The sequence below is a fragment of the Equus quagga genome, chromosome 14 (genome assembly GCF_021613505.1).
Source record: "Equus quagga isolate Etosha38 chromosome 14, UCLA_HA_Equagga_1.0, whole genome shotgun sequence".
Taxonomy (NCBI): Eukaryota; Metazoa; Chordata; class Mammalia; order Perissodactyla; family Equidae; genus Equus; species Equus quagga.
Window position 1 is genome coordinate 51,538,882 of NC_060280.1, and position 22,008 is coordinate 51,560,889.

The following is a 22,008-nucleotide window of genomic DNA, read 5'->3' on the forward strand; positions in this document are numbered from 1 at the left end:
CTTTTACAGACTGTTCCTGCAGTTTATCAGTGGACAATGACAAAAACCTATGGCTTGCAGGGTGGGCATTAGAAAAATAAACAAAGTTGAAAAATTCTTAGATTCTGTGCATACCAATTTGTCTCCTGTTTTTTACTTCAAAGTCTTAGATAACATTATACTTACGGAGTATTATGACTATTATGAATATGTGATCTCCATATCATTGGATAAGATGGCTATTTGATATGCCATTTTCCTGAGAGTTTGAAAAACATGAATCAATATCCTATGATCCACTTATACTGGATAAATTGATTATCCATTAAATGGCACTGATATATTTCTAAAAAACTGTCATAGTTGGTAAGTGTCTCTAGCTATTTACTCAGATGTACAAAAAAAAATTTACCGCAAAATGAAAACTTTTGTGACTTGTGAATAGGTGTTATCAAATTTATCCTGGGGAAACGTTTTAAAAAGTGTCTACAGGAATTTTTATGACTGCAGCCGTAAACACAGAGTAAAGAAGAAAATTCAAGCAATTGTTCTAATGATTCAAGAAAAATATTTATTTGCCTTAATTACCCACATCTTTTAGAGAGTTCACGGTGTATCTCTCACCTCAGCTAATCACATATAAAAGTCAAGACACAGGCTACGTGGAGTCAATGTTTTGTACACTAACAGATGTTTAGCTGAATTTTCAACTACCATCTGTGATAGGATGCTAGGCTGAACTCCTACACAGCCTTTGATTAACTTCCTCACTTGGAAAGCTAATTAGATAAGTGTCCTGAGTGCAACACGGAGGTCTGAGTCAGGAATTTATATCCTTTTCTGGTTCTCCAGTGACTCAACCTGCACATGCTGCATGCAAGGGCAGAGATTCTGACTACAGCATAGGAACTTGTATCCAGCACCATTCAACAGAGCTACAGGGGTGATGGGCATGACTCTTATGAATCCTGCCTGGCTCACCGTGATGAGAGAAGATTTCAGAGTGAAGAAGGAGGCTGGATCTGCTTGTTAGAATCAGATCAGACGCAGCCCATACTTAAATGTGCCACTTGGAGAAACATCTCTTCCTTGGCCTGAAGTGGGAAATTGGTCTTGACAGTGATTTTCTTAGGGGACTCGTTGGTCAGTTAGCCGGGTTGGCAAATACTGCCTTATACTCTCTCCATTTTAATTGAACGTTTGGCTTGTTTTTATTATTCACATGGTGATAAGATTCTTTCATAGTGAAATAGTCCTGGATGGATGGGATGGACTGCCCAAATAAAGTCACCAAAGTCACAGCCCTTGAATTTAGTATTTCTCTCTGAAGACCTCCTATGGTGTCCTGTACTCATGCTCAGCTCTTGGCCTTCTCACACTGTCCCCACTTCTTAATATTCAGCCCCATCTTTTATTCTTTTTTAAATCTACAAAACTTTTGAAGCCAAATCTCTTTATTGATGAGGGCTATTGCCTGCCTCTGGACTGGGTATGTAATGGAACTGAGGGTTTTCAGGTACAGCCCATCTCTCCTCACCTAGAGACTGAAATGTAAGTTTCACTTTGAGACAACCACACTCTGGTATAGTGGGTCTAGCCCATGCGTAAGTGTGAGGCCTTTGCTGGGAGGAAGGCCCTGGTTTTGTTCCTGGCTCAGACACTCTATGTGCAAGTTATTTAGCCTCTAAAAGCCTCAATTATCTCATTTCTAAAATGATGATAATAATAGTATCTACCTCATACAGTTGTTGTAAGCATTAAGCTAGGTTAAATTCGATAACTCATGGAAAGCATTTATCACAGTGCCTGGCACACAGCAGGTGCTCAGCAAATGCTTCTCAAACTTGTATTAAATCCCATTTCTTTACTTGATTGCAAGCTCCTGGAGGTCAGACACCCATTTGCTATTCCTTTCAATCCCTGGCAGAGTTCTGAGCAGATAGTATTTTCTGGTGATTCATTTATATGTCCAGTAAAATCATATTGAATTTGTGCTATTTCTCAGTTTCAGAGTAATGAGAACAGCAGAGAGCAAAACTAGGCGTTGATGTATAAAAACAGGGACTTGCTTATGTTCACTAGTGGTGGGTCTGCCATGAGGAGTGGACAGGGCTTGGCCCCCGGGGAGCAGCTGTGTGGTCAGTGTCAGACGTCACCATTGTGTTGTCTTTATGGTACCCAAACCTCCAGAAAGCACCAAATCTGAGAGGGGAAATATGACAGAGAGAGAGAGAGGGAGAGTGCAGTTTGGATATACATTTCAACTTATTAGTCACTTTATTTTAAAAAGTTAAGCTGACATGAATACAGGATTTAAAGCCAGTGGCCTTGAACCTTATGAAAGATGGTCATGCTTATGACCATCCTCTGACAATATACCTTTAAGCTCTTGTTGGAATTTTGTAAACCTTTCTTAAAGTACAGTTGATTTCTCTTTTCATCTTCCAATTTAAAGGAAATTAGAAGAGGTGCTAATTCACCTGCACTTTAAGGAAAATCTGCGCACTTCAAGACATATTAACTTTGAACAATAACAGGTGGCACTTGATAGTAATGCCTTTTACTGAGGAACCCAGTCGTGCCTGTTGCATTTCCCAGAACTTATGTCTTGTCAAGTCAACCCACCTTAAAAGACACTGAGGAATCTGAATATCTTTTCTAGAGTCTTCTGGAGTCAAGCCCTTTGGCTGTCATAGAGCCCTCCATGGCACAGAGGCCAACCTCTTGCACGGCACAGCACACAAACTATGTGGATGTTAGTTATTTTAATTTGTGATGGTGCATTTGGTATGAGGTTGATTTTTACAACTTTTCATTCAAATGTCACAAAACACTTGAAAACAGACCTTTTCCGTATCACTAACTAACTTCTCAATAAATAATACCCACGAATATGAAATCACTGAATATACAATTTCAGCTATATTTTCTGATCTGGTTACATAAAAGTCCTCGGATTTAAATTACATCAAAGCTGGGGCTAACCAGATTTTCTGTGACCATTTTATCTTTAGGATGAAGTTTAAAATTTGCTTTTGAAGCCTCTCTTTATTGAACTTAAAGTGGCACTTCCACTTAACAGCCAGTATCATTGAAATGTTCATAGTCTTTGAGTAGTTGAACAGATGAGCCTTCATTTCTCTGTTTTAGCTGTTTCGGGTCGTGCCTCACATCATCAGTAAGTCATGACAACCTCCTGACGAATGCTCATCATGCAAATTCTTGTTATATGTATTTTGAGAGGGTGGTAGAACATACTGAGAATAACGGAGAAGTAGTTGCAAGTTCCCTCAGCACTTTTTTTCCTTTACATTCGATGCCAAATGTGGGAATTCACCTGTAAATGCCTTCAGAGATGGCATAAAATTATGCTATAACTGAACCAAACAGCCACAATTATTTGTGGCTTTGATACTTCTCCAAGAAAGGGTTCTTATTTGGTCAACGATTTTTCAGTCACAATAAAAAAAAAATATAACAAAGAGCTTCTGAGTGTCAATACTGGCTTCAAAAGAAAACAGGGAAAGCATTTCACGCTCCTATGTGCAGGTGCGTGTGCACACACACACCCCCACACACAACTGAACCATGTTTCCAGGATTCAGTGGAGGAAGCACTTTTTCACTGTTAAGTGTAGCATTTTCAAAGAGATGAACCAGAAAATTTAGGAAAGATTTAATTCCACTTTGCACAGACATTACCAATTGTATCCTGGGGCAGGTGGGAGAGGAGGGAGCTTAGCAGGGTAAATGATTAAACAGCATTCTATAAATGGCCATAGATTATTTTTCTCTAGATTTTAGGGCTGGAAGTCACCATCAGGGGATCCACAGAGCAGGCAAGAAGGTCCCTGAAATCACATCAGGAGAAATACCATAGTATGGTGCGTCTGCCCCTGCCAACTGAGATGATTTCCAGGCAGACATTACATGACAACCACATCATGACAATAGTTATGCTCAAGAAAGCAGTTTATAAAACAAGCACCAACAACTGGGCATAATGTTCATCATAATCTGAAATCTTTAGCTGAACAATGAAATTTAATCACCAAAAATATTAAATATTAGGGTTCCAGATGATAGGATGACCCAATCATCTTTGAACTTTTTCTTGTGTAAAAGGTGGTCGTATTGGCACTTAAAAAAATAAATCAAAAAATAATATGGCTTCAAGTGGACAAATAAATATGGATTTTAAAGGAAGTCTTTGCATTATCTATTGCTTTCCTCCTGATTTGGTTCCATTGATAATTTCTCCCCAAGTTTTCTAATAAGTTCTGCTAGGTCTTCTGAATTCTGAGTTTTTTCTTCAAGGAGTTCATAGCGGAGACTTGAGATGTCCTGCTTAATTTCCTTCAGTTCCCCTTTGAAAAACAAGAGTGAGAAGCAGTTAACTATGAATACGTAATGCACAGAAACTAGTGATTCAGGGATAGACTGCAATGTGTCCTAATTCCACACACATCTGTATTTTGAATCCTTTCAAAGGAAATAACTTCCTTGGAAGAGGTTTCTACTTTCTCAGCTAAATATTTTGGTTAATGAAAAGAGAAAATTATAACAGAAGTCTTCCTAAAGGAAGTTAAAGGGACGCGTTGGTGGCAAATGTTGCAGGGGTTGGGGGCAACAGCCCCTCACTCTTCTCAACCGCTTACTCCTCCCTCTAAGCCCCCCACAAAAACAATAGTTACCTATCTCACAAGTGGCACACGCCCCTAGCTGTGGAGAAATAGCCCATTTCCTGAGTATTTAACAGTTTTGATGGTCGTGAGACCCTGTCTTCTCTTCCCCTTGCTGCTCACCCTTCCCATGCCCATCTCTCCTGCTCTCCCTCAGCTCTGCATCAGGCCCCACGTCCCAGCTCACGCTCAGGGACCGACTTGTCCCTGTGTTTGACTCACCTTCGTTCACTTCATCACTCTCCTTATCTATCTGGGCTTTTAGTACATATCTTTTAATGAGCCTCTTCATTATTTTCTGGACAGAGAAAGGAGAAATTCATCTCAGTTTTATGGTCAAGACAGGTCTCTCATTTGGAAGAAGTTTTTGAGTCTTTCTTCCTTCAGTAAGCACTTTAGAAGTGATGGCTATCAAAGATTAGGATGATTCATCTGGTCGGGAATGCATGCTATCTCCAGATTTTAAAAGCCATTTTCTCACCACTGGGGCTAATGACTCAAAAGTTAATTCTTGAGAAAAGAATAAATTTAGAACAAACATTTAATCCTTGATGTTCATTGCTTGTGTTTTATTTGAAAAGTATTAGACCAGGCCCAGCCTTTCAGTTGGGCAGGCTGGAGGTGTGCAGTACTGCATGTGGAAATGGAAAATTAAGCAAACGTACACTCGTTTATGTTTTTCCCCTCTTACTAAAGAATGTAGCCAGTTTTCATTTTATACCTGCCAGTAATTTAGGAATGGCTAGCTTCTCCTGTGCCTGGGTTTCTACCATGAGGATGTTGCTTCTACTGCATACTGTTCATGAAAAGTAGGAGGAACAGCACGTGTGGAGGAGGCCCTGGGTAGATATACAGCTAAACCAAAGCATACTAAGCCCAAAGATAAATGGTGGACAGTAAAATTCCACTTTCAAGTACTCATTCTAAGGATGTAATTGGATATATGGACAAGTATATTCATAGTAGTACTACCTGTAATAGAAAAAACAAACTCATAAATGTCCATCCTTAGGGGATTATTTTAACAAATTATATATGTGTACAAAGGAATACTATACATCCATTAAAATTAATATGAATATATGTTCTGTGGAAAAACTATTACTCGTTATATAAGTACTAACTCATCATATAACATATATATTTGTATAATAATATTAAAATATGTGTAAAATTATACACATACATCTGGCAGAATATTCACCCAATGTAAGTAGTCTTTATTTCTCAGTGATGGGATTTTAGGTGAATTTGCTCTCTTTTTTATATATTTTGTAAGGATAGACTTTAAAAATGAACATGTAGACTCTAAAGCTTTATGATGCTGAGACTTCATCTATTTTCTTTACTTAAGTGTCTCCAGCACTTAGAATGTGCCTGGTTGGGGCTGACCTGGTGGCTCAGTGGTTAATTCATGCACTCTGCCTGGGTGGCCCGGGGTTCACTGGTTTGGACTCCAAGCACGGACCTATGCACCGCTTGTCAAGCCATGCTGTGGCAGGCGTCCCACATATAAAATGGAGTAAAATGGGCACAGATGGTAACTCAGGGCCAGTATTTCTCAGTAGAAAGGGAAGGATTGGCAGCGGATGTTAACTCAGGGCTAATCTTCCTCAAAAAAAAAAAAAAGAAAGTGCCTGGCACATGGTAACTGCCCAATAAATATCTGTTGGATTAATGCATTATTTTGATGCTGAGAAAAATATAATAGTTCATTTTCATTTAAAGAATTGCATAGTTTGAGATTTTAAACGTTGCAGATAGCTAACCTTATTTCTTTAAAAGTTCCTGCTTACCTGATACTGTCTTGGAGGATTATTGAAACTATTTAACTGGAAATCTTCTGAACTCCTTATACTTGACTGTTTACTGTGCCCAAGCTGTAATTTGAAAAAAATTAGAAATTCTTATTTAATTTTTCTTTTAAATAATTGATGAGGTTTATTAGTTACATTCTTTATTAGTAACATAAATTTATTAGTTACTATATAGATAGTCTCAGATATACATGAATTATCTTATCTATGTGTATAGTGTCATTGTAACTCAATTTGCTTAATATTCTGCCTTCCAAGACAAATCATAGGCACTTTAGGTGTGCTCTGTCTCTCAATGGCTATTGGAGGTTGTCTGAGAGTCTCTTAGACTCTGTGGCTATCAATCACCTTGTCATGAGAGTCATGCTTTAACCTTCCCACAGATACATCTGTGATATGTGATCTGCAAACATGTTGAGAAAATAACGGTGGTGATTTCAGAAGTCCACTGAGGATGGGTCAACAGGCCAGCATGATTAACTACAGCATCCATGCCTGTGGAGGCCTGATGAGGATCCTGAAGAAATGCCAACATGAGACTTGGCTGTGGGACAAAATTCAGGTGCCAAGAAAGCACTAATTAATCCATTTAAATTTCAGGATCTGTATAGTATTACATTTGGGCAGCACCTTTCAAATAATATATTTGCTTGAACAGGCAAATAACAAAAAATTAGAGCAATCTGCAGTAAAGGTGGTAACATACCACACTACTATGCTAAGAGAATGATTAAAAAGTTCTTTAAGAAATTTTCTAAAGGGAAAAAATCATTTTACAAAGAAATAAGTAGGAGAACCTGAGTGAAACAGAGCAACTCTAAATTTGTGTTTTTGGTGCACAACTGTTTTCCAGTGGATGAGAAACTTTGAGACTGTCTTCAAAGACAGCCATGATTTATATTTCTCAATGACATCTAAGTTGCTATAAGTAAAGCTCAATGAGATTCAATTAAAATCCTTAACTCAAAAATTAATTCTTTAATGCTTTGACACTTTAAATGACCACATGCTGAATTATAACAGCTATGTACACATTCATCTATTGAACAAGTATGTACTGAGTGTCCTCTATATGTAAGGTGCTGTGCTAGATTCAATGAGAACTCAAACAATTGTGATCTAGCTGAGTCATAATAGGAAAAATGTGGCAAGGCTGATATCCATAGAAACAATGTACAGTTTTAAAAATATTGTTCAGACAGCATCCTTCTTCATGTGGCTACTTTCCTTTTTCTTTCACCTTGTCTAAAAAGGTCAGTAAAATGTCTATTTTATTTTAATTTATATAGACCTTAAAAACCAAAGAAGAGCACTCGATGGAAACCTGAAGACTTTCTGGCTCTGCCACAAGTTAGCTGTGGAACACGAGGCGAGAAGCTGAAACTTTGTATAATCTCGTCTGACGATGAAGGGAGTGGTCTAGCTGACCTCTATAGTCCTTCAAGTCCTACTAACTTATGAATTCATGAAACGAACGCAAACTTCAATATATTTTTAACAATACAATTTTAGTATTTAATTTTTAAATATAATTATTCACTTATTTTTATAATATAATTATTCCTGGCTTTCAAATTATGATTTACACCTTAAGGCATCATTACATGTGATGACCAGGTTCAAACTCGCTTTCATCCCCCAGGTTTATGCTACAGCATGGAGGGTGAGGACAGGTCCATAATCAGAGGGAAAGGATCCATCACGCTTTCCCTTTGTGCATCATGCCTTTGATTTATTAACTCTCTGTTCATGAACTCACAACGTCATGGTTGCAAATCATTAATTTCATGTCTCCTTCTTTCATTAGAGGCCACTAGTACATCCTATGGTGTTCATGGAAATAGGGAAGTAGAAATTTATGCTTCTTTGGGATTCTTTTGAAAGCAAATAAGTGGTCTCTAATACTCAATATGCCAGTCATCCCCAATTAAGGCAGCTCCACAACACATCGTACCTATAGAGATAACCCTTTTTTAACTGAAGCTTAATACTATATTAATGTCACACAGGCCTTCTTTCATTCACTGTTCTCTAATTTAAGGCCTTTCTGTTTGGGGCTCCCAATTCCTGAAACCCTCTTTTCCTGGCACTTTGCCTGACTTGTTCTCTTTCATCCTTTGGATTTTAGCTTAAAACATAAGCTCCTCAGAGAAGCTTTCTCTGCCCATCCCATGAAAAATAGATCTTGAGCAAGCTAGGCCTTCTGTTTCCTTCATAATATGCTTCACTATTGACAATTATTTTATTCACTGGTTGGTTACATGTTTACTGTCTACATTTTCTAGGCTCTACAGAATGAGGGACTCTATTTAATTCATCTCAGTGTCCCTAGTGCCAACATTGCCTGGCATATGACAATTGCTCAAAAATTGTTGGTTGGTGAAATGAGTGAAGGAATAAGAGCTTCTGGGTCACTCATGGACTGCACTTGGTTTCTGGACACCTCGTTATACAAGACATGTACAGTCTAGGTTCATGAACCGATTGTAGCAGCTCAACTGCATGGTAAAGATAGATCTGAAACATGGGGAATTGGTTTTGAGGCATGAGGCAAAGTAACACGCTGAATGACACGGAAGAGGGAACAGTGCCACGAAAGCCAGAAAATAGTATTCTGTCCATCTGAGAATGCGTATGATTGTGAATTTTCCAGAGTAGATCTTGAAGCGTCAATGACCACAGCTATAGTGTGTTCATACAGCTTCAGCACAACACGCAGCTCTCCCCTGCATGCACTCAGTGGAGAGAGTTCAGCGTTTCTCAGTCACGACATTTTTGACACTTTGGGCTAGATAGTTCTTTATTGTGGGGAGCTTTCTGTGCATTGTAGAATATTGAGCAGCATCCGTGGCCTCTACCCATTAGATGCCAATAACAGTTCCTCTCTCTGGTGTGACAACCAAAAATGTCTCTAGGTATTATACTTGCACCCTGGGGACCTTGGGAGAGGGGAGCAAAATCACCCCTGGTTAGGAACCCCTGGTATAGTTAAATGATATATGACTAAACCGTTGTAAATTCATTTGGATCATTTTTATGTGACTAGTTCTGCTCTAAATCTGAAATATGAATTTGTATGCAAATATAACACTTTTTTCAGAAAAAATTTCAAATCAATGCACAGTAGATATTCAATAAATATATGCTAAAAATTGAAGAATACAAAGGAATAGTACATAAGGAGAAACCCACCTGATGCTGCAAAGAAGCATTATTACCACTTGGTGGCAGAAAATTCTAATGTATAATTGTTTCCATGTGCAGCTACCAAAATAGACTGGGAAGTCAAGGGAATTCAATTTGCAATATGAATAGTATTTAAACCGTAGGGATTTGGGTATTTATAGATCGTCCTGACGTGTATAATGTGATGGGAGTGGGAAGGGGGAGCTGATTGGGTGGAGGCAGGAAGGACTGGGTATCAGCTTTGTTCCTGACTAATGTGCTAATATCCACTCTCCAATCCTGAATGAACCATTGCTTAGCCTTTTTGTTTTAATACCTTCTACCACATTTCCTGCCGTCTTTATCTTTTCTCTTTTTCATTTCCTAATAATTAGTTTATTAGCATTTCTTACCTCATTATAGCTCATTGTAGGGTTAGAGTGAGGAGTACTAAATAACTTGTTTGTTATTCATTAAGAGGAACAAGTAAGCCTCAGTCTTTGGAATTTATTGTGTTGTTGGACATAGCAATGGTGCTGGGAGCTTCCCATTCCCCACAGGCATTACATGGCCTGAGGCCAGGAACCAAGCAATGAACTGAGAACATATAGACAATATATTCAGTCAGCAGGAAATGCAGATGTGAAATGAAGCCATGTGGTACAGTGCTTGTAAACTGCCTGCTTTGGAATCAAGTAGATGTGGATTTGAAATCTGGATCTGTCACTTGTCTGAAATGGAACTTTGAGCAAGTCATTTCACCTCTATTATCCTCAGGCTCCTCATGTACAAAATAGGGAAAATAAAATTACCTACCTCCTGGAGCTCATGTGAGGGTTAAAGAGATAAGGTGTGTAGAATACAGAGCGTGACATACAGCAGGTGTTCTACAAGCGCCAATAACTGCTATTGTTGTACAGAAGGATAAATATCTACCATGTGGCTTTAGGTTTACTTCATGGCTAGTTTTAATCTAGTCTAGTTATCTGGAGATACTTTGCCAAATATTGCTTTTTACTGATGTGTCCAAGCTTATGACTAAGTCATTCAGGGAAGGAAATATTCAATGATTCCCACACCCAGATGAGCATTATACTCTCCTAAGGTCTTATTAAAATACACATTTCCTGGCCCCATTGCCAGAAGTTTTAACTCAATAGACCTGGAGAAGAGGATTAAGAATTTGTACAAAATCACCTGGAGAAATGGCCTTGGGGATAGCGACAAATTGGGACCACTACTCTATGTAACTGTTTCATCAGATGATTACAAGAAAGCCTCTGACATAATTAAAACCGAAAAGACATGGTTCCTGGATACGTAATTGATTAAAAAAAGTCTCCACATCTCACTCAATGCAGTGCAGATGAGACCACAAATAATAAAATCACATGTCCGTGCTCTATATTGGTTTGGTGTATAGAGTGTAAAAATCTGCTCTAAAACTATCAACTTGAAAGTGATCTGTTCTGGAGCTGGAAGAGGCCAGTTATTCAAGAAGTTATTTGGCATTTTCAGATCTACACATGTAATACAGTACGGCAGATCGACTTTTAATTTATGCTATCTTTTCAGACTGTAAAGCTGAAAAGCTAATCCTAGCAACCTTCAAAGTCAGTGACCTTCAGAGTTGAAGGCTATGATCTAAGATAATAAATAGGCCTGCTTACTTTGTTTTGAAAAGTATTTTTATATGGCTCATCCCACCAATTTCTGTGGTACCTGGCGCAGATGTGAAGGAAGCAGATGAGAAGGAAGGTTTGTGCAACCTAATCACTTTAACCTTCAAGGAGTCAGAGAGAAGCCTTGAGTGAAATAGAAATTTACCTGTGTTGTTTTCGACACAGACTTTATGAAAAAGAGTGAGCAAAAGCCATGTGAACTGAGTAAGGAAGAAGGAACCATGAGAGTTTTTCTCTATGTATCAGGGTCAATCATGTCCCAGTAGGAGTCCATCTCAGTAACAGCAGGCAGAAATGATTGGAAATATAAATGGTTTCTTTCAAAAGCATTTTCTCTGGGGCTGGCCCAGTGGTGTAGTGGTTAATTTTGTGTGCTCCGCTTTGGTGACCTGGGGTTCACAGGTTTGGATCCCGGGCATAGACCTATGCATTGTGCATCAAGCCATGCTGTGGTGGCATCCCACATACAAAAGAGAGGAAGATTGGCATAGATATTAGCTCAGGTGAAATCTTCCTCAAGCAAAAAGGGGAAGATTGGTAGCAGATGTTAGCTGAGGGCTAGTCCTCCTCACCAAAAAAAAAAAAAAAAAAGCATTTTCTCAGGAATATAGTTAATATATTAAGCAAAAGCAAGCTATGTGAAATATGCCTCAATTTTTGTTCATCACAAGCCTGCATGGCAAGGAAAATAGACACTGTGTTGATTTGGTCCTCTAGGACTCAAATGCCAAGACAAAGTCAGATGAGATGTATGCAGCATTATGCCTGTGAAAGATAACAAGCTGTGGAATCAGGAGAAGGCAGAAAAAGCTTCCAAATTGTAAGGCTTGGTTCACCTGTCAAAGAGGGAAAGGTAAGATGATTGATTGTCTGAGAAAGTCAACCAGCCCCATGGGGAGCTCCAGTGCAAAGACTGCCCAAAGAGGGGTCCTGCGCTGGTAAGAAACGTCCAGGACCGAAAGAGCATGGGCATGGCGGCAAAGCTGAGGGGAATCCCAAAGGTGCTGCGGCTGGAAGCTGCAGGCCATCCCTTGAAAGCAGAAACAAGTGGCACATCTGCATGGCTGCCACAATAAACCATTACACAGAAGGGTCTCTAGATGATTAAACTGACATTGGAATAGACATTTTATTGATACACAACTAGAGTCATATACTACAGGCTTAGTATTGTGCTTAAAGAGTTTGTTTTATGGGCCGGCCTGGTGGCGTAGTAGTTAAGTTCACCCACTCTTGCTTCAGCAGCCCAGGGTTTGGACCTAACACTGCTCGTCAAGCCATGTTGTGGCGGCATCTCACATAAAATAGAGGAAGATTGGCACAGATGTTAGCTCAGTAACAATCTTCCTCAAGCAAAAAGAGGAAGATTGCCAACAGCTGTTACTCAGGGCCAATCTTCGTCACCAAAAATTTTTTAGAAAGAGTTTGTTTTAATCAAGGATTAAAATATGTGCTATTGGAAAACTGTAAGGTGATCAGGCCTTGTTTAAAAGATATAAATAAAATGCATTTTTCAGATAATTAAAACAAATTTTAATTTTCTACATTTTTGGAGAAACTACAAAGACAATAAAATTATTTGATTTGACAGATACTATAGTATCTATCATAAAGAAAAAAGGCATTTTGATTCCCCTTGAATTTTTCTACTTGTCCAATATTTATTGTTATTATGCATTTATCATACTTTCAGCACAGGAAGTTTTTTACTGGAAAACTATAAAATTCAGCTTACACTGACAAATTTTTATTGAATTATTTAGAACCAAATAACAAAAAAAGCCTGTTCTCTATAACAAGTACTTCACATTTGTCTAGTGTTTATAATTTACAAAGCATCAGTTTAATCCTCCCAACAATCTCGTGTGATGGGTTGTACAATTTGATCGTCCCTGTTTTACAGAGGAGGAAATTGAGGTTCAAAGAAGTTTAACGAATTGCTGAAGGGGCAGAGATCAGATGAGATCCCAGTCTTCTGAGTACTTAATTTGATGCTCTTACTGTATCAATACCATATCAATACTTAAGAGCATTCCCATTTTATTGGTGGAAGTAACATACTTAGTTTAAAAACAAAACAAAATAGCATCCTTCCTTGGTATTTGTGTCTCCTGGGGTGGCCCTGTAGCATAGTTCTGGCTAATGAGATCTAATAACAGAAGTTGCTGGGAGGACTTCTGAGAGTGGTGGCAGATTCAGCCAGCATGCCCCACTTTTCCTGTGCCCTCCTTCTTTCTTCATGACTGACAGCTGGGTGCGATGGCTAGCAGTAAAGCTGTCTTCTTGCATCTGACTATGACAAAAAATCCAGAAGAATCACAGAGACTCACTCCTGACAACAGTCCTGGCCTGCCTAATTCTGGAGAGATAAATGAGAGGGGAAAAAACAGCTGTTTTGTTTAAAACACCATGATTTGTTTTTTTTTATTATCTGCAACCGAATGCAAGTCCTACACATTGACTTTCTCCTGATTAATTCATTTAGCAACCAGCATTTATTGCATCCCTACTATGTGCAAGCTACACTTTCTCAGTGGGGATTTTGCCACTCCAAATTATGGAGCTGGTGGATCTCCAGGGCACACTGCTCATAATGAACTGTGCCAACTACAACAGCCATTGAATTTTCAAGGTGCCTTTTTTGACAGCTTCTTGATTACCAATGAGGAGCTCTGCTGGATGTGCCTACTCTCCACCTGAACTGCTGAGAGTTAAGGTAATCATAACTCCATCAGGTCCCTGATGAATTCCTCTATCATTTTAATTTTTCCTTCTCTACAGCACTATTCCTCTATTCCATAAGCACTCAAAAATATGTTTAATATATAGCTTAAATATACATGTATTTCTTTTCGCTGATTAATTGGACACAGGCTTATTTCCACCCCTCAGTAACAGATTCTTTGAGCATTGCTAAAATAGTTAAGTTCTTTAATGTGTGTATTACCTGTTTCTTGAAATTGCTTCTAAACAGTTGTTGTCTTCTCTGAAAAGCCTGATTATATGCATGACTTCATATTTTCAAATATGATCTTACCTGTTTTTTGTCAAGTGATAATTTTGAGAGATTTTCATGACTTCCCAAAATTCCAAATTTCTTTTCTTCATTTCTCTTTTAAAGATAGAGAGCAAAATGAGTACCATTGCTAATTGTACATTTGGAATTATAAAAACAATTTTGCTCTTCCTTTATTCCACATTGGCCATCTGGTCTAATTCTCCAGCAAGTTTCAATAAGAGAAAGAGAGTCTTATTTGGTTCTTGCTGTCAGTAAGCTCTTAGACATTTCCTTTGCCCACTGAATTGTCCCGAGTTGCACTTCTAATTAGACCTGTAAACTACACACTTAACATTAAGTAAAGTGAGGGAAATATTTTCCACTCAACCCCTGGAGTTCTGTAAGTTAAACATCTGAAAGAATGTTGTAGATGGCATATTTTTTAAAAATTCATACACAAAATAATCATAATAACTACATTTAAAGAGGGCTTTAAAATTCTCAAAGTACATTTATCTATTTATTCGATTTTATCTTCATGATATAGATATACTTTTTATTCCATATTACAGTTGAGGAAATTAGAGCTCAGAGAGTTTATTACTTACTTGAGAACCCCAAGTAGTAACTGGCAAACACAGTAGGAATTAGAATATTTCCCTTAGAATACCTCCCGTTTATTCAATAACAGAATTATACAGTTCAAGGAAACTTTACAATCATTAGGCTCAACTGCCCACTCAGAGTAAGAAGATCTTCTATAAATTTCTAAAGTTGGTCATCCAGTGTTTATTGATTACTTGCAATGATGGGGTGCTCACTCCATAAGACAGCTCACCACTTTCTTGGGCAGATCTTGTTACAAATTTATTTTTATATAGAACCAAAATTGAACTATTTGCAACTTTTGCCCATTGCCTCTCTTCTTTTTTTGAAGAGGCAAAGAACAAGTGTGCTCCCTAGCCAAAAGTGGGAATTCTAAAGATATTCATCTTATTCCTCTTTAATCCTCCTCTTCAGACGAAACAGCCAGCTTTCTCAATTCACTATCACATCCCTTTCAGTACCCACTCCAGATAATGTAATACATCATTTTAGTTATATTTTGTGAGTTTTTCTTATATTCTTTTAAGTAGTAAATGTCCAAAGTGCTCTTGTTAAACAGACACAAGTCAAAGGACTGCGTTCAGCTAAGTGACTGCATGGACACAGAATGGATGGACATGTCGTCATGGACTGCTTCTTTTTATTTATTTATTTATTTTTTGAGGAAGCCTGGCCCTGAGCTAACATCTGTGCCCATCTTCCTCTATTTTATACATGGGACACCTACCACAGCATGGCGTGCCAAGCGGTGCCATGCCGCACCTGGGATCTGAACCTGCGAACCCCAGGCTGCCGAAGCGGAATGTGCACACTTAACCCCTGCGCCACCGGGCTGGCCCCTGGACTGCTTTCTAAAGGCATATGGTACAGTGGTTATAATGGCCATGGCATTTAAAAATGTAATTCTAAGGGGCTGGCCCTGTGGCCGAGTGGTTAAGTTCGCGCGGTCCGCTGCAGGCGGCCCAGTGTTTCGTTAGTTCGAATCCTGGGCGCGGACATGGCACTGCTCATCAAACCACGCTGAGGCAGCGTCCCACATGCCACAACTAGAAGGACCCACAACGAAGAATACACAACTATGTACTGGGGGGCTTTGGGGAGAAAAAGGAAAAAATAAAATCTTTAAAAAAAAAAAAAAAGTAATTCTAAGTATCACGTCAAATTACCTTGTTCATTTCTGGGTCTTCCTGGAAACCTTTTTTATGACTCTGGAAGAGCTCAGAAATCCACTTTTTAAGCCTCAGTAAGAGATAAAACAAGGACTTTGGACTTGGCACCAGGTTGAAGGGAACAGGAAGAGTTCTTCCCTCTTCAAAGTAGGAAAACCAAAGTTTGGCCCTTGCGAATTTCCATTCCACATCAGCATCATCCTATACAAACACATGACAGCTCAGCAGGGAAGTGCATAAACAGAATTACTGGGGTGCTTCTAACGCTGTGTGGCTAGTTGGAAGTAATAATGCCTGCAAACACTCTCAGACCCCAAAGACCACTCCAAGATGTTTTCAAAATGTTAAGGTTCTATTCACACACTCTCTCCTAAATCTGTCTAAAATTTTCTCAGGCTTACAGAACTACAGATCTCAAAACCTGCATGTGTTTATAAATACACTGAAAGATTCAAATGTATTTTCCTACGTTCTGAAAAACACTCTTTTTTCTGCAGCAGAACACTAATTTGATTAATTCAGACCAAGATTTCTGGAATAAAAATTTATACTATCACTCTGAATTTGAGAAAGTGTCAATTTTGAACATCACTCAAAAAAGATTTGGAGAATAGTGGTATTCATAAGCAATAATTTTTTTGAATAAATTCATGCTGATAGAGTATTCTAAAGTGTTTTTTTTTTTTTTTTCGAGGAAGATAGCCCTAAGCTAACATCTGCTGCCAATCTTTCTCTGTTTGCTGAGGAAGACAGGCCCTAAGCTAACATCCGTGCCCATCTTCCTCTAGTTTACACGTGGGATGCCTGCCACAGCATGGTTGCCAAGCAGTGCCATGTCCACACCTGGGATCCGAATCAGTGAACCCCGGGCTGCCGAAGCGGAACGTGTGAACTTAACTGTTGCACTACCGGGCTGGCCCCCTATAACGTTTTTTTTAAAACAGTAATGAGTCAGACAACATTTCTCCTCCTCAGGCCTTACTATCCCATCTCGCTCATTGATGTTGCATTTGGAAGCAAAGCATTAAAATTTTCTAGATTACTAGTCAAGCAAGTATATAAAACAGTGAGACAACAGAAGGAAAGCAGTCTATATTTTCACCACTATCGCTGAGTTGATCCCTGGAATAGGTAAAACTTTTGGGTACAAAGTATATAAATGTATAGACATTATACCTCAATTTCCTGGAATGAACTGTTGATCATTGCAATTAACATATTTAGCAAAACAATGACCATTGTAACATTATAGACTCCATAAAGAACATAACCAATGTTTTCAATGAATTTGTGATTATAGTTGATGACCACTGATTTCACTTCAGAAAGTCCGAAGATAGCCCAGAATAGTGTCTTAAAACTCTCCTCCACCCTGGGGAAAAACAAAGAGAAGGAAATAATAAAGTGCATAAATAAATGACAATGGTACCATAATAGAGCTGAGTTGACTTAGTGTCTTTGCATATTATTAGATATTCATGAGAAAATTCTTTACTTCCCTGAACCTCAGTTTTCTTTTCTGTAATATGGGTATAATAACTACTTATTTCCAGGATTGTTGCAAGGATAAGGTAATAATGTGCATATGAAGCACGTAACTCAACATGTGGGACATAATAAGCACTCAATAAATGCTATGAACATGACAACTGCAGATGTTAGTATTTAAATAATTCATAGCTTTGGCAATGGAAGTGTTAAATATTTTACTTAGTAAAAATAATATACTTTGTTAGAATCCTTTGGGTTTCCTGCCCATCTATACTTCCACTCATATGCAATAAACAGATAATAATAGTACATGTCTTAAGGAAAATATGAAAATATAAACACAGTCAATGTTACCAAAACCAGTGATATGCCTTAGATAGGAATTTCAATGCTTTAGGCATAATTATTGACTAAAGCTAAGCCCCTCTGCTTAACTCAGATGGTTTCATTTCTTTAACATGCTGAACATCACAGGAATATGGATAGCAATAGGTTATACTTCAGTCGATGCTTCTCATTGTAACACTAAAGACCTAATATTTGAGTAATCTATTCCAAACATCCTTTATAAAAAACGTGTCCATGAAGAACATAAGTCAAAACTCTTGTCACTATTTATAACTCAGATCTTCTCAATGATAAGATCCAATGAAGTGAATTAGGAAAGCAGCTGTTCTCATGGCCAGTGCTCCAGAAGTTTCTAGGAAGCAGAGGGCACAGGTGCTGAAGTCAGTGGACAAGGGGTTACATCCTGGCTTTTTCATGTAGTAGCAGCTATGCAACATTTGGCAAGTTATTTCACTTTTCTGAACTTCAATTTCCTCTTTTTGTGAAATAGAGATAATAAAATGATGTGCGTGAGGTATTTACTGCAATACTTGTCTCTAAAAATGTTAGCTATTATTGCTTAATATTAGGAAGATGCCTCCATTTTTGAGTTCTTCCTACTCATTTTAAAATCCTCTCATTTTGCTGAAGGGGAACTGGAGATGAAGTCTTTACCCAAACATGATTTACCCCAGGGACATATACGAATATTGTTAAGCTAACATTTATTTAATCTACAGTCTCCATGATCAAAACATCCGAGAGCACATACGTGGTGAAGGCTTCATTTTGTTTTGCACCAATGTAGTAGGAGTAGAGGTTGAACATTCCGATCATAAAGGCCACAAACACCATGATGAATATGACCATGAACTTGAAGATGTCTTTCACTGTTCTTCCCAGTGATATCTGCAGAGGCCCAAAGCTTTCATTTGCTGGTAAAATATAAGCTATTCTAGAGAAACTTAGAACTACAGCAATTGCATAAAGACCTTCAGATATAATTTGAGGATCAGAAGGGTCCCACTTTATCCTGGCTAGGAAAAAGGAAAGACAAGAGTTATGGTGAGTTTAAGTTGTTTATTTAGGTAACTTCTTTTCTAGGAAAGAAATATAATTACATTAGCAATCCAGTTCCCAATGGAAGTCTCTGATCTTAAAGGGCTTCTTTAAGCTTCAGATATGTTTGAACTTCGGAATTTATCAAGAAAATGAGCCTCCTGGTTTGCTGGTAATTTTCCATAAGGGTGCAAGGGTATAGCATAATGGTTAGGAGCTTAAACTGTGGACTCAGTATATGCAAAAATTCCAGTATGTGTGTGTGTGTGTGTTCAACTGGAAAAACTGGTACAAATTACTTAACTTCTCTTGGCTTTTTATTTTCTTATTTTTAAAAATGAGCTAATACTGCTCCTGCCTCTTTCATCCATTGTGAGAATTCAAGAAGTCAACGTGCATCTAGTTTAGAAAGTGCTTGGCACTAAATAAATTATAGCATTTATTATTCAACCTTAAACTATAATAAAAGAAAATAAGGCACTTAATAAATGATGACATTTATTATTTAAACTTAAACTATAATTACACTGTAATGTAGCCTGGGGCTTGTGGAATGCTTGTAGTTATTCAAGCTGACTGAAGTAATTTTTATTGGTCACTCAAGTCTATGTTTACCATAAAAATGTAGCAATTACTCATTTATGAATTTTTCTGGCATAATTATATCAGGTCATCAAAAACCCAATTAAGAAAGCATTAATGAAGAAAAGTGCAAAACAATGTGTAAGAAAGAAGAAAAATATGATTATAAATTTGTATTTGCTTATTTGCTGAGAAGTGGAATTAGGAAAGGATACAAGAAACTGATAAAAGTAATTTCCTTTTGTATAGTGCTTTGAATATAAGTACAAAATACATGTATATAGATTTGACCATTTAAAATTCTGCATATTAAAAATTTTTTAATTAAACATTAAAATAAATATTAAAAATTAATAATAAAACAGAAATGCCTATGTGATAGAGCCAGTAAACTCATAGAGATGTCAATTGAATGTTAACTGATTTCTTATCAGAGGGTTTGAAATAAGTATTCAAAGGGAATCTATTTTCTCCACTCCAGGATTCTGCAAGGAGGGATTTTCCCTAAGCAAGGAACTGAACCTTTTCCATCCTTTAGTCACTGTCCTCCTGAGGAGGTGGGATGGCTTACCTGATTGCAAAATTGGGATGCATAACTGAGCACACTTGGTTAGGCTCTGCCCTCTTTCTTCTGAGAATTCTCCTCTGGTCCTCCATGGAGGAATCTCATAGGATCAGGCACTTGCTGCCATACCCCTCTTTTGGGAGGACTGCCCTGTCCATTGCCTTCTGAAAATTGGAGGATACATCTGCCTAATTCTGGGGTTCAATATTACAGAGCCCATCAGCTAATAGATTCAGAACTATCTTATCCACCCTGAACTTTATCAATAGAGGTGATGATCTGGCTTCCACATTAACTTTTTGTTTTATTTCTCATCAAGTTCAAAGCCTGGATGGGAAATAGTGGTGTTATTTATCAGAGGCCCGCCAGAGACTCCAGCAATTCCCTGGATTTCAAATAGTTTATATGTCTTAAATGGAATTGATACTCAAATGTATACTATTTTTAACAGACCAGAAGAAAAAACTCAATCCAAGACATAAGACAGGCATTCTCCATGGAGTTTGGTAGTTAGCCAGTTGATCCAGGAGATAAAGTGAGATGATTCTTGTGATTAAGAGAGGTTTCTAGCCAGTAAAAAAAAAAAAAAAACAAAGGAAGAGGTAGAAAGCATGCCTCTTCAAATACATACACTCTGAAGAAGCTAGAAACTAAACAACAATTCTAAGAGAATTGAGTAGTAACCAAACTGCTACTGACATGTACTTTTATAAGAAAATTCTGCATTTTTATTAACTTATATTGACTGTGTACTGTAAACTCACCCAAATTGTAGTATTTCACATTGTCTCCCAATGTGACTTTGGTCAAGTCCTTCAAAGTATCATTTGCATCAATGATGCTCTGGGCTTTGGAAGCATGCCAAAATGCCATGAATCTTGCAATGAATGATGCTGCAAAGATTGCTAACATACCAAAATCAAGCATATTCCACAACTCAAACAAGTATTCCTTGGGGCCTTGAGTCCAAATTTCTTTACATTCAGCCCATATCATGCCTGCATTGGAAAAAGGTTAAAATATCAATTCAATTTCATTCCATCCTTAGCTCTTCAAATAAGACAAAATAAATTTGAAAGTTGTCAGTCTAACATTAAAAACTCTTCAAAATTTAGCCCCATCCCACTCATCTAGCCATAATTCCCATGTCTCCACAAATCCCACAGTCCAGCAGTATCAGTGCATTATCTGAAAACAATCTGACAAAGTTCATCAAAAACCTTCAAACAACAAACATTCTTTGATCCATTAATTCTACACATAAAAAATATATTTAAAAGATGTTCATTGTAGGATTCTTTATAATAACCTACACACACAAATTCACCCACACTCACACACTCAAAATAGAAGTAACCATGGGACTTCCACAGATGGAGTATTATGCAGCCATTTTAAAATTTTTTTCAATTTTTATTTTTTTATTAATCTTTTTTTTTTTAGAGGAAGATTAGCCCTGAGCTAACATCTGCTGCCAATCCTCCTCTTTTTGCTGAGGAAGACTGGCCCTGAGCTAACATCTGCACCCATCTTCATCCACTTTAGATGTGGGACACCTGCCACGGCATGGCATGCCAAGAGGTGCCATGTCCACACCCGGGATCCAAACCAGTGAACCCTGGGAAGCCAAAGCAGAACATATGAACTTAACCACTGCACCACCGGGCAGGCCCCAATGCAGCCATTTAATATGATATTTTAATTACCATGGGGTAGTGGCCAGGAGTATGTACCTCACAGACTTCCAACAACAGGAATTTAATTAGCTATGGGCCTTAGCTACCACATTCTGAAAATTATTTCCACTTTTGCCCCAAGACCATGCTTGCCATGGGCTGCTCCCAGCCGATGACTGAGGGCATACTTTCTTGGGAGACATGGGACTTC

General features: G+C 38.0%; 1 protein-coding gene across 2 annotated transcripts in view; it reads right to left on the bottom strand.

Annotated features, from left to right (window-relative positions):
• Positions 1–2,152: 2,152 nt before the first annotated feature.
• The window catches only part of TRPC6 (transient receptor potential cation channel subfamily C member 6), a 120,783-nt gene continuing 100,927 nt past the window's right edge, over positions 2,153–22,008 (bottom strand). The window contains exons 6-13 of one of the 2 annotated variants that reach the window (XM_046638475.1): positions 20,886–21,119; positions 18,688–18,952; positions 17,274–17,469; positions 16,095–16,298; positions 14,362–14,436; positions 6,457–6,540; positions 4,883–4,958; positions 2,153–4,345 (exon numbers count right to left, since the gene is read on the bottom strand). In XM_046638475.1, the coding sequence (XP_046494431.1) occupies positions 4,194–4,345; positions 4,883–4,958; positions 6,457–6,540; positions 14,362–14,436; positions 16,095–16,298; positions 17,274–17,469; positions 18,688–18,952; positions 20,886–21,119 (1,286 nt within the window). In that variant the 3' untranslated portion in view covers positions 2,153–4,193. Of the gene's footprint in view, positions 4,346–4,882; positions 4,959–6,456; positions 6,545–14,361; positions 14,437–16,094; positions 16,299–17,273; positions 17,470–18,687; positions 18,953–20,885; positions 21,120–22,008 lie in introns of those variants that run through there. The other variant, XR_006885098.1, reaches the window with a different exon arrangement.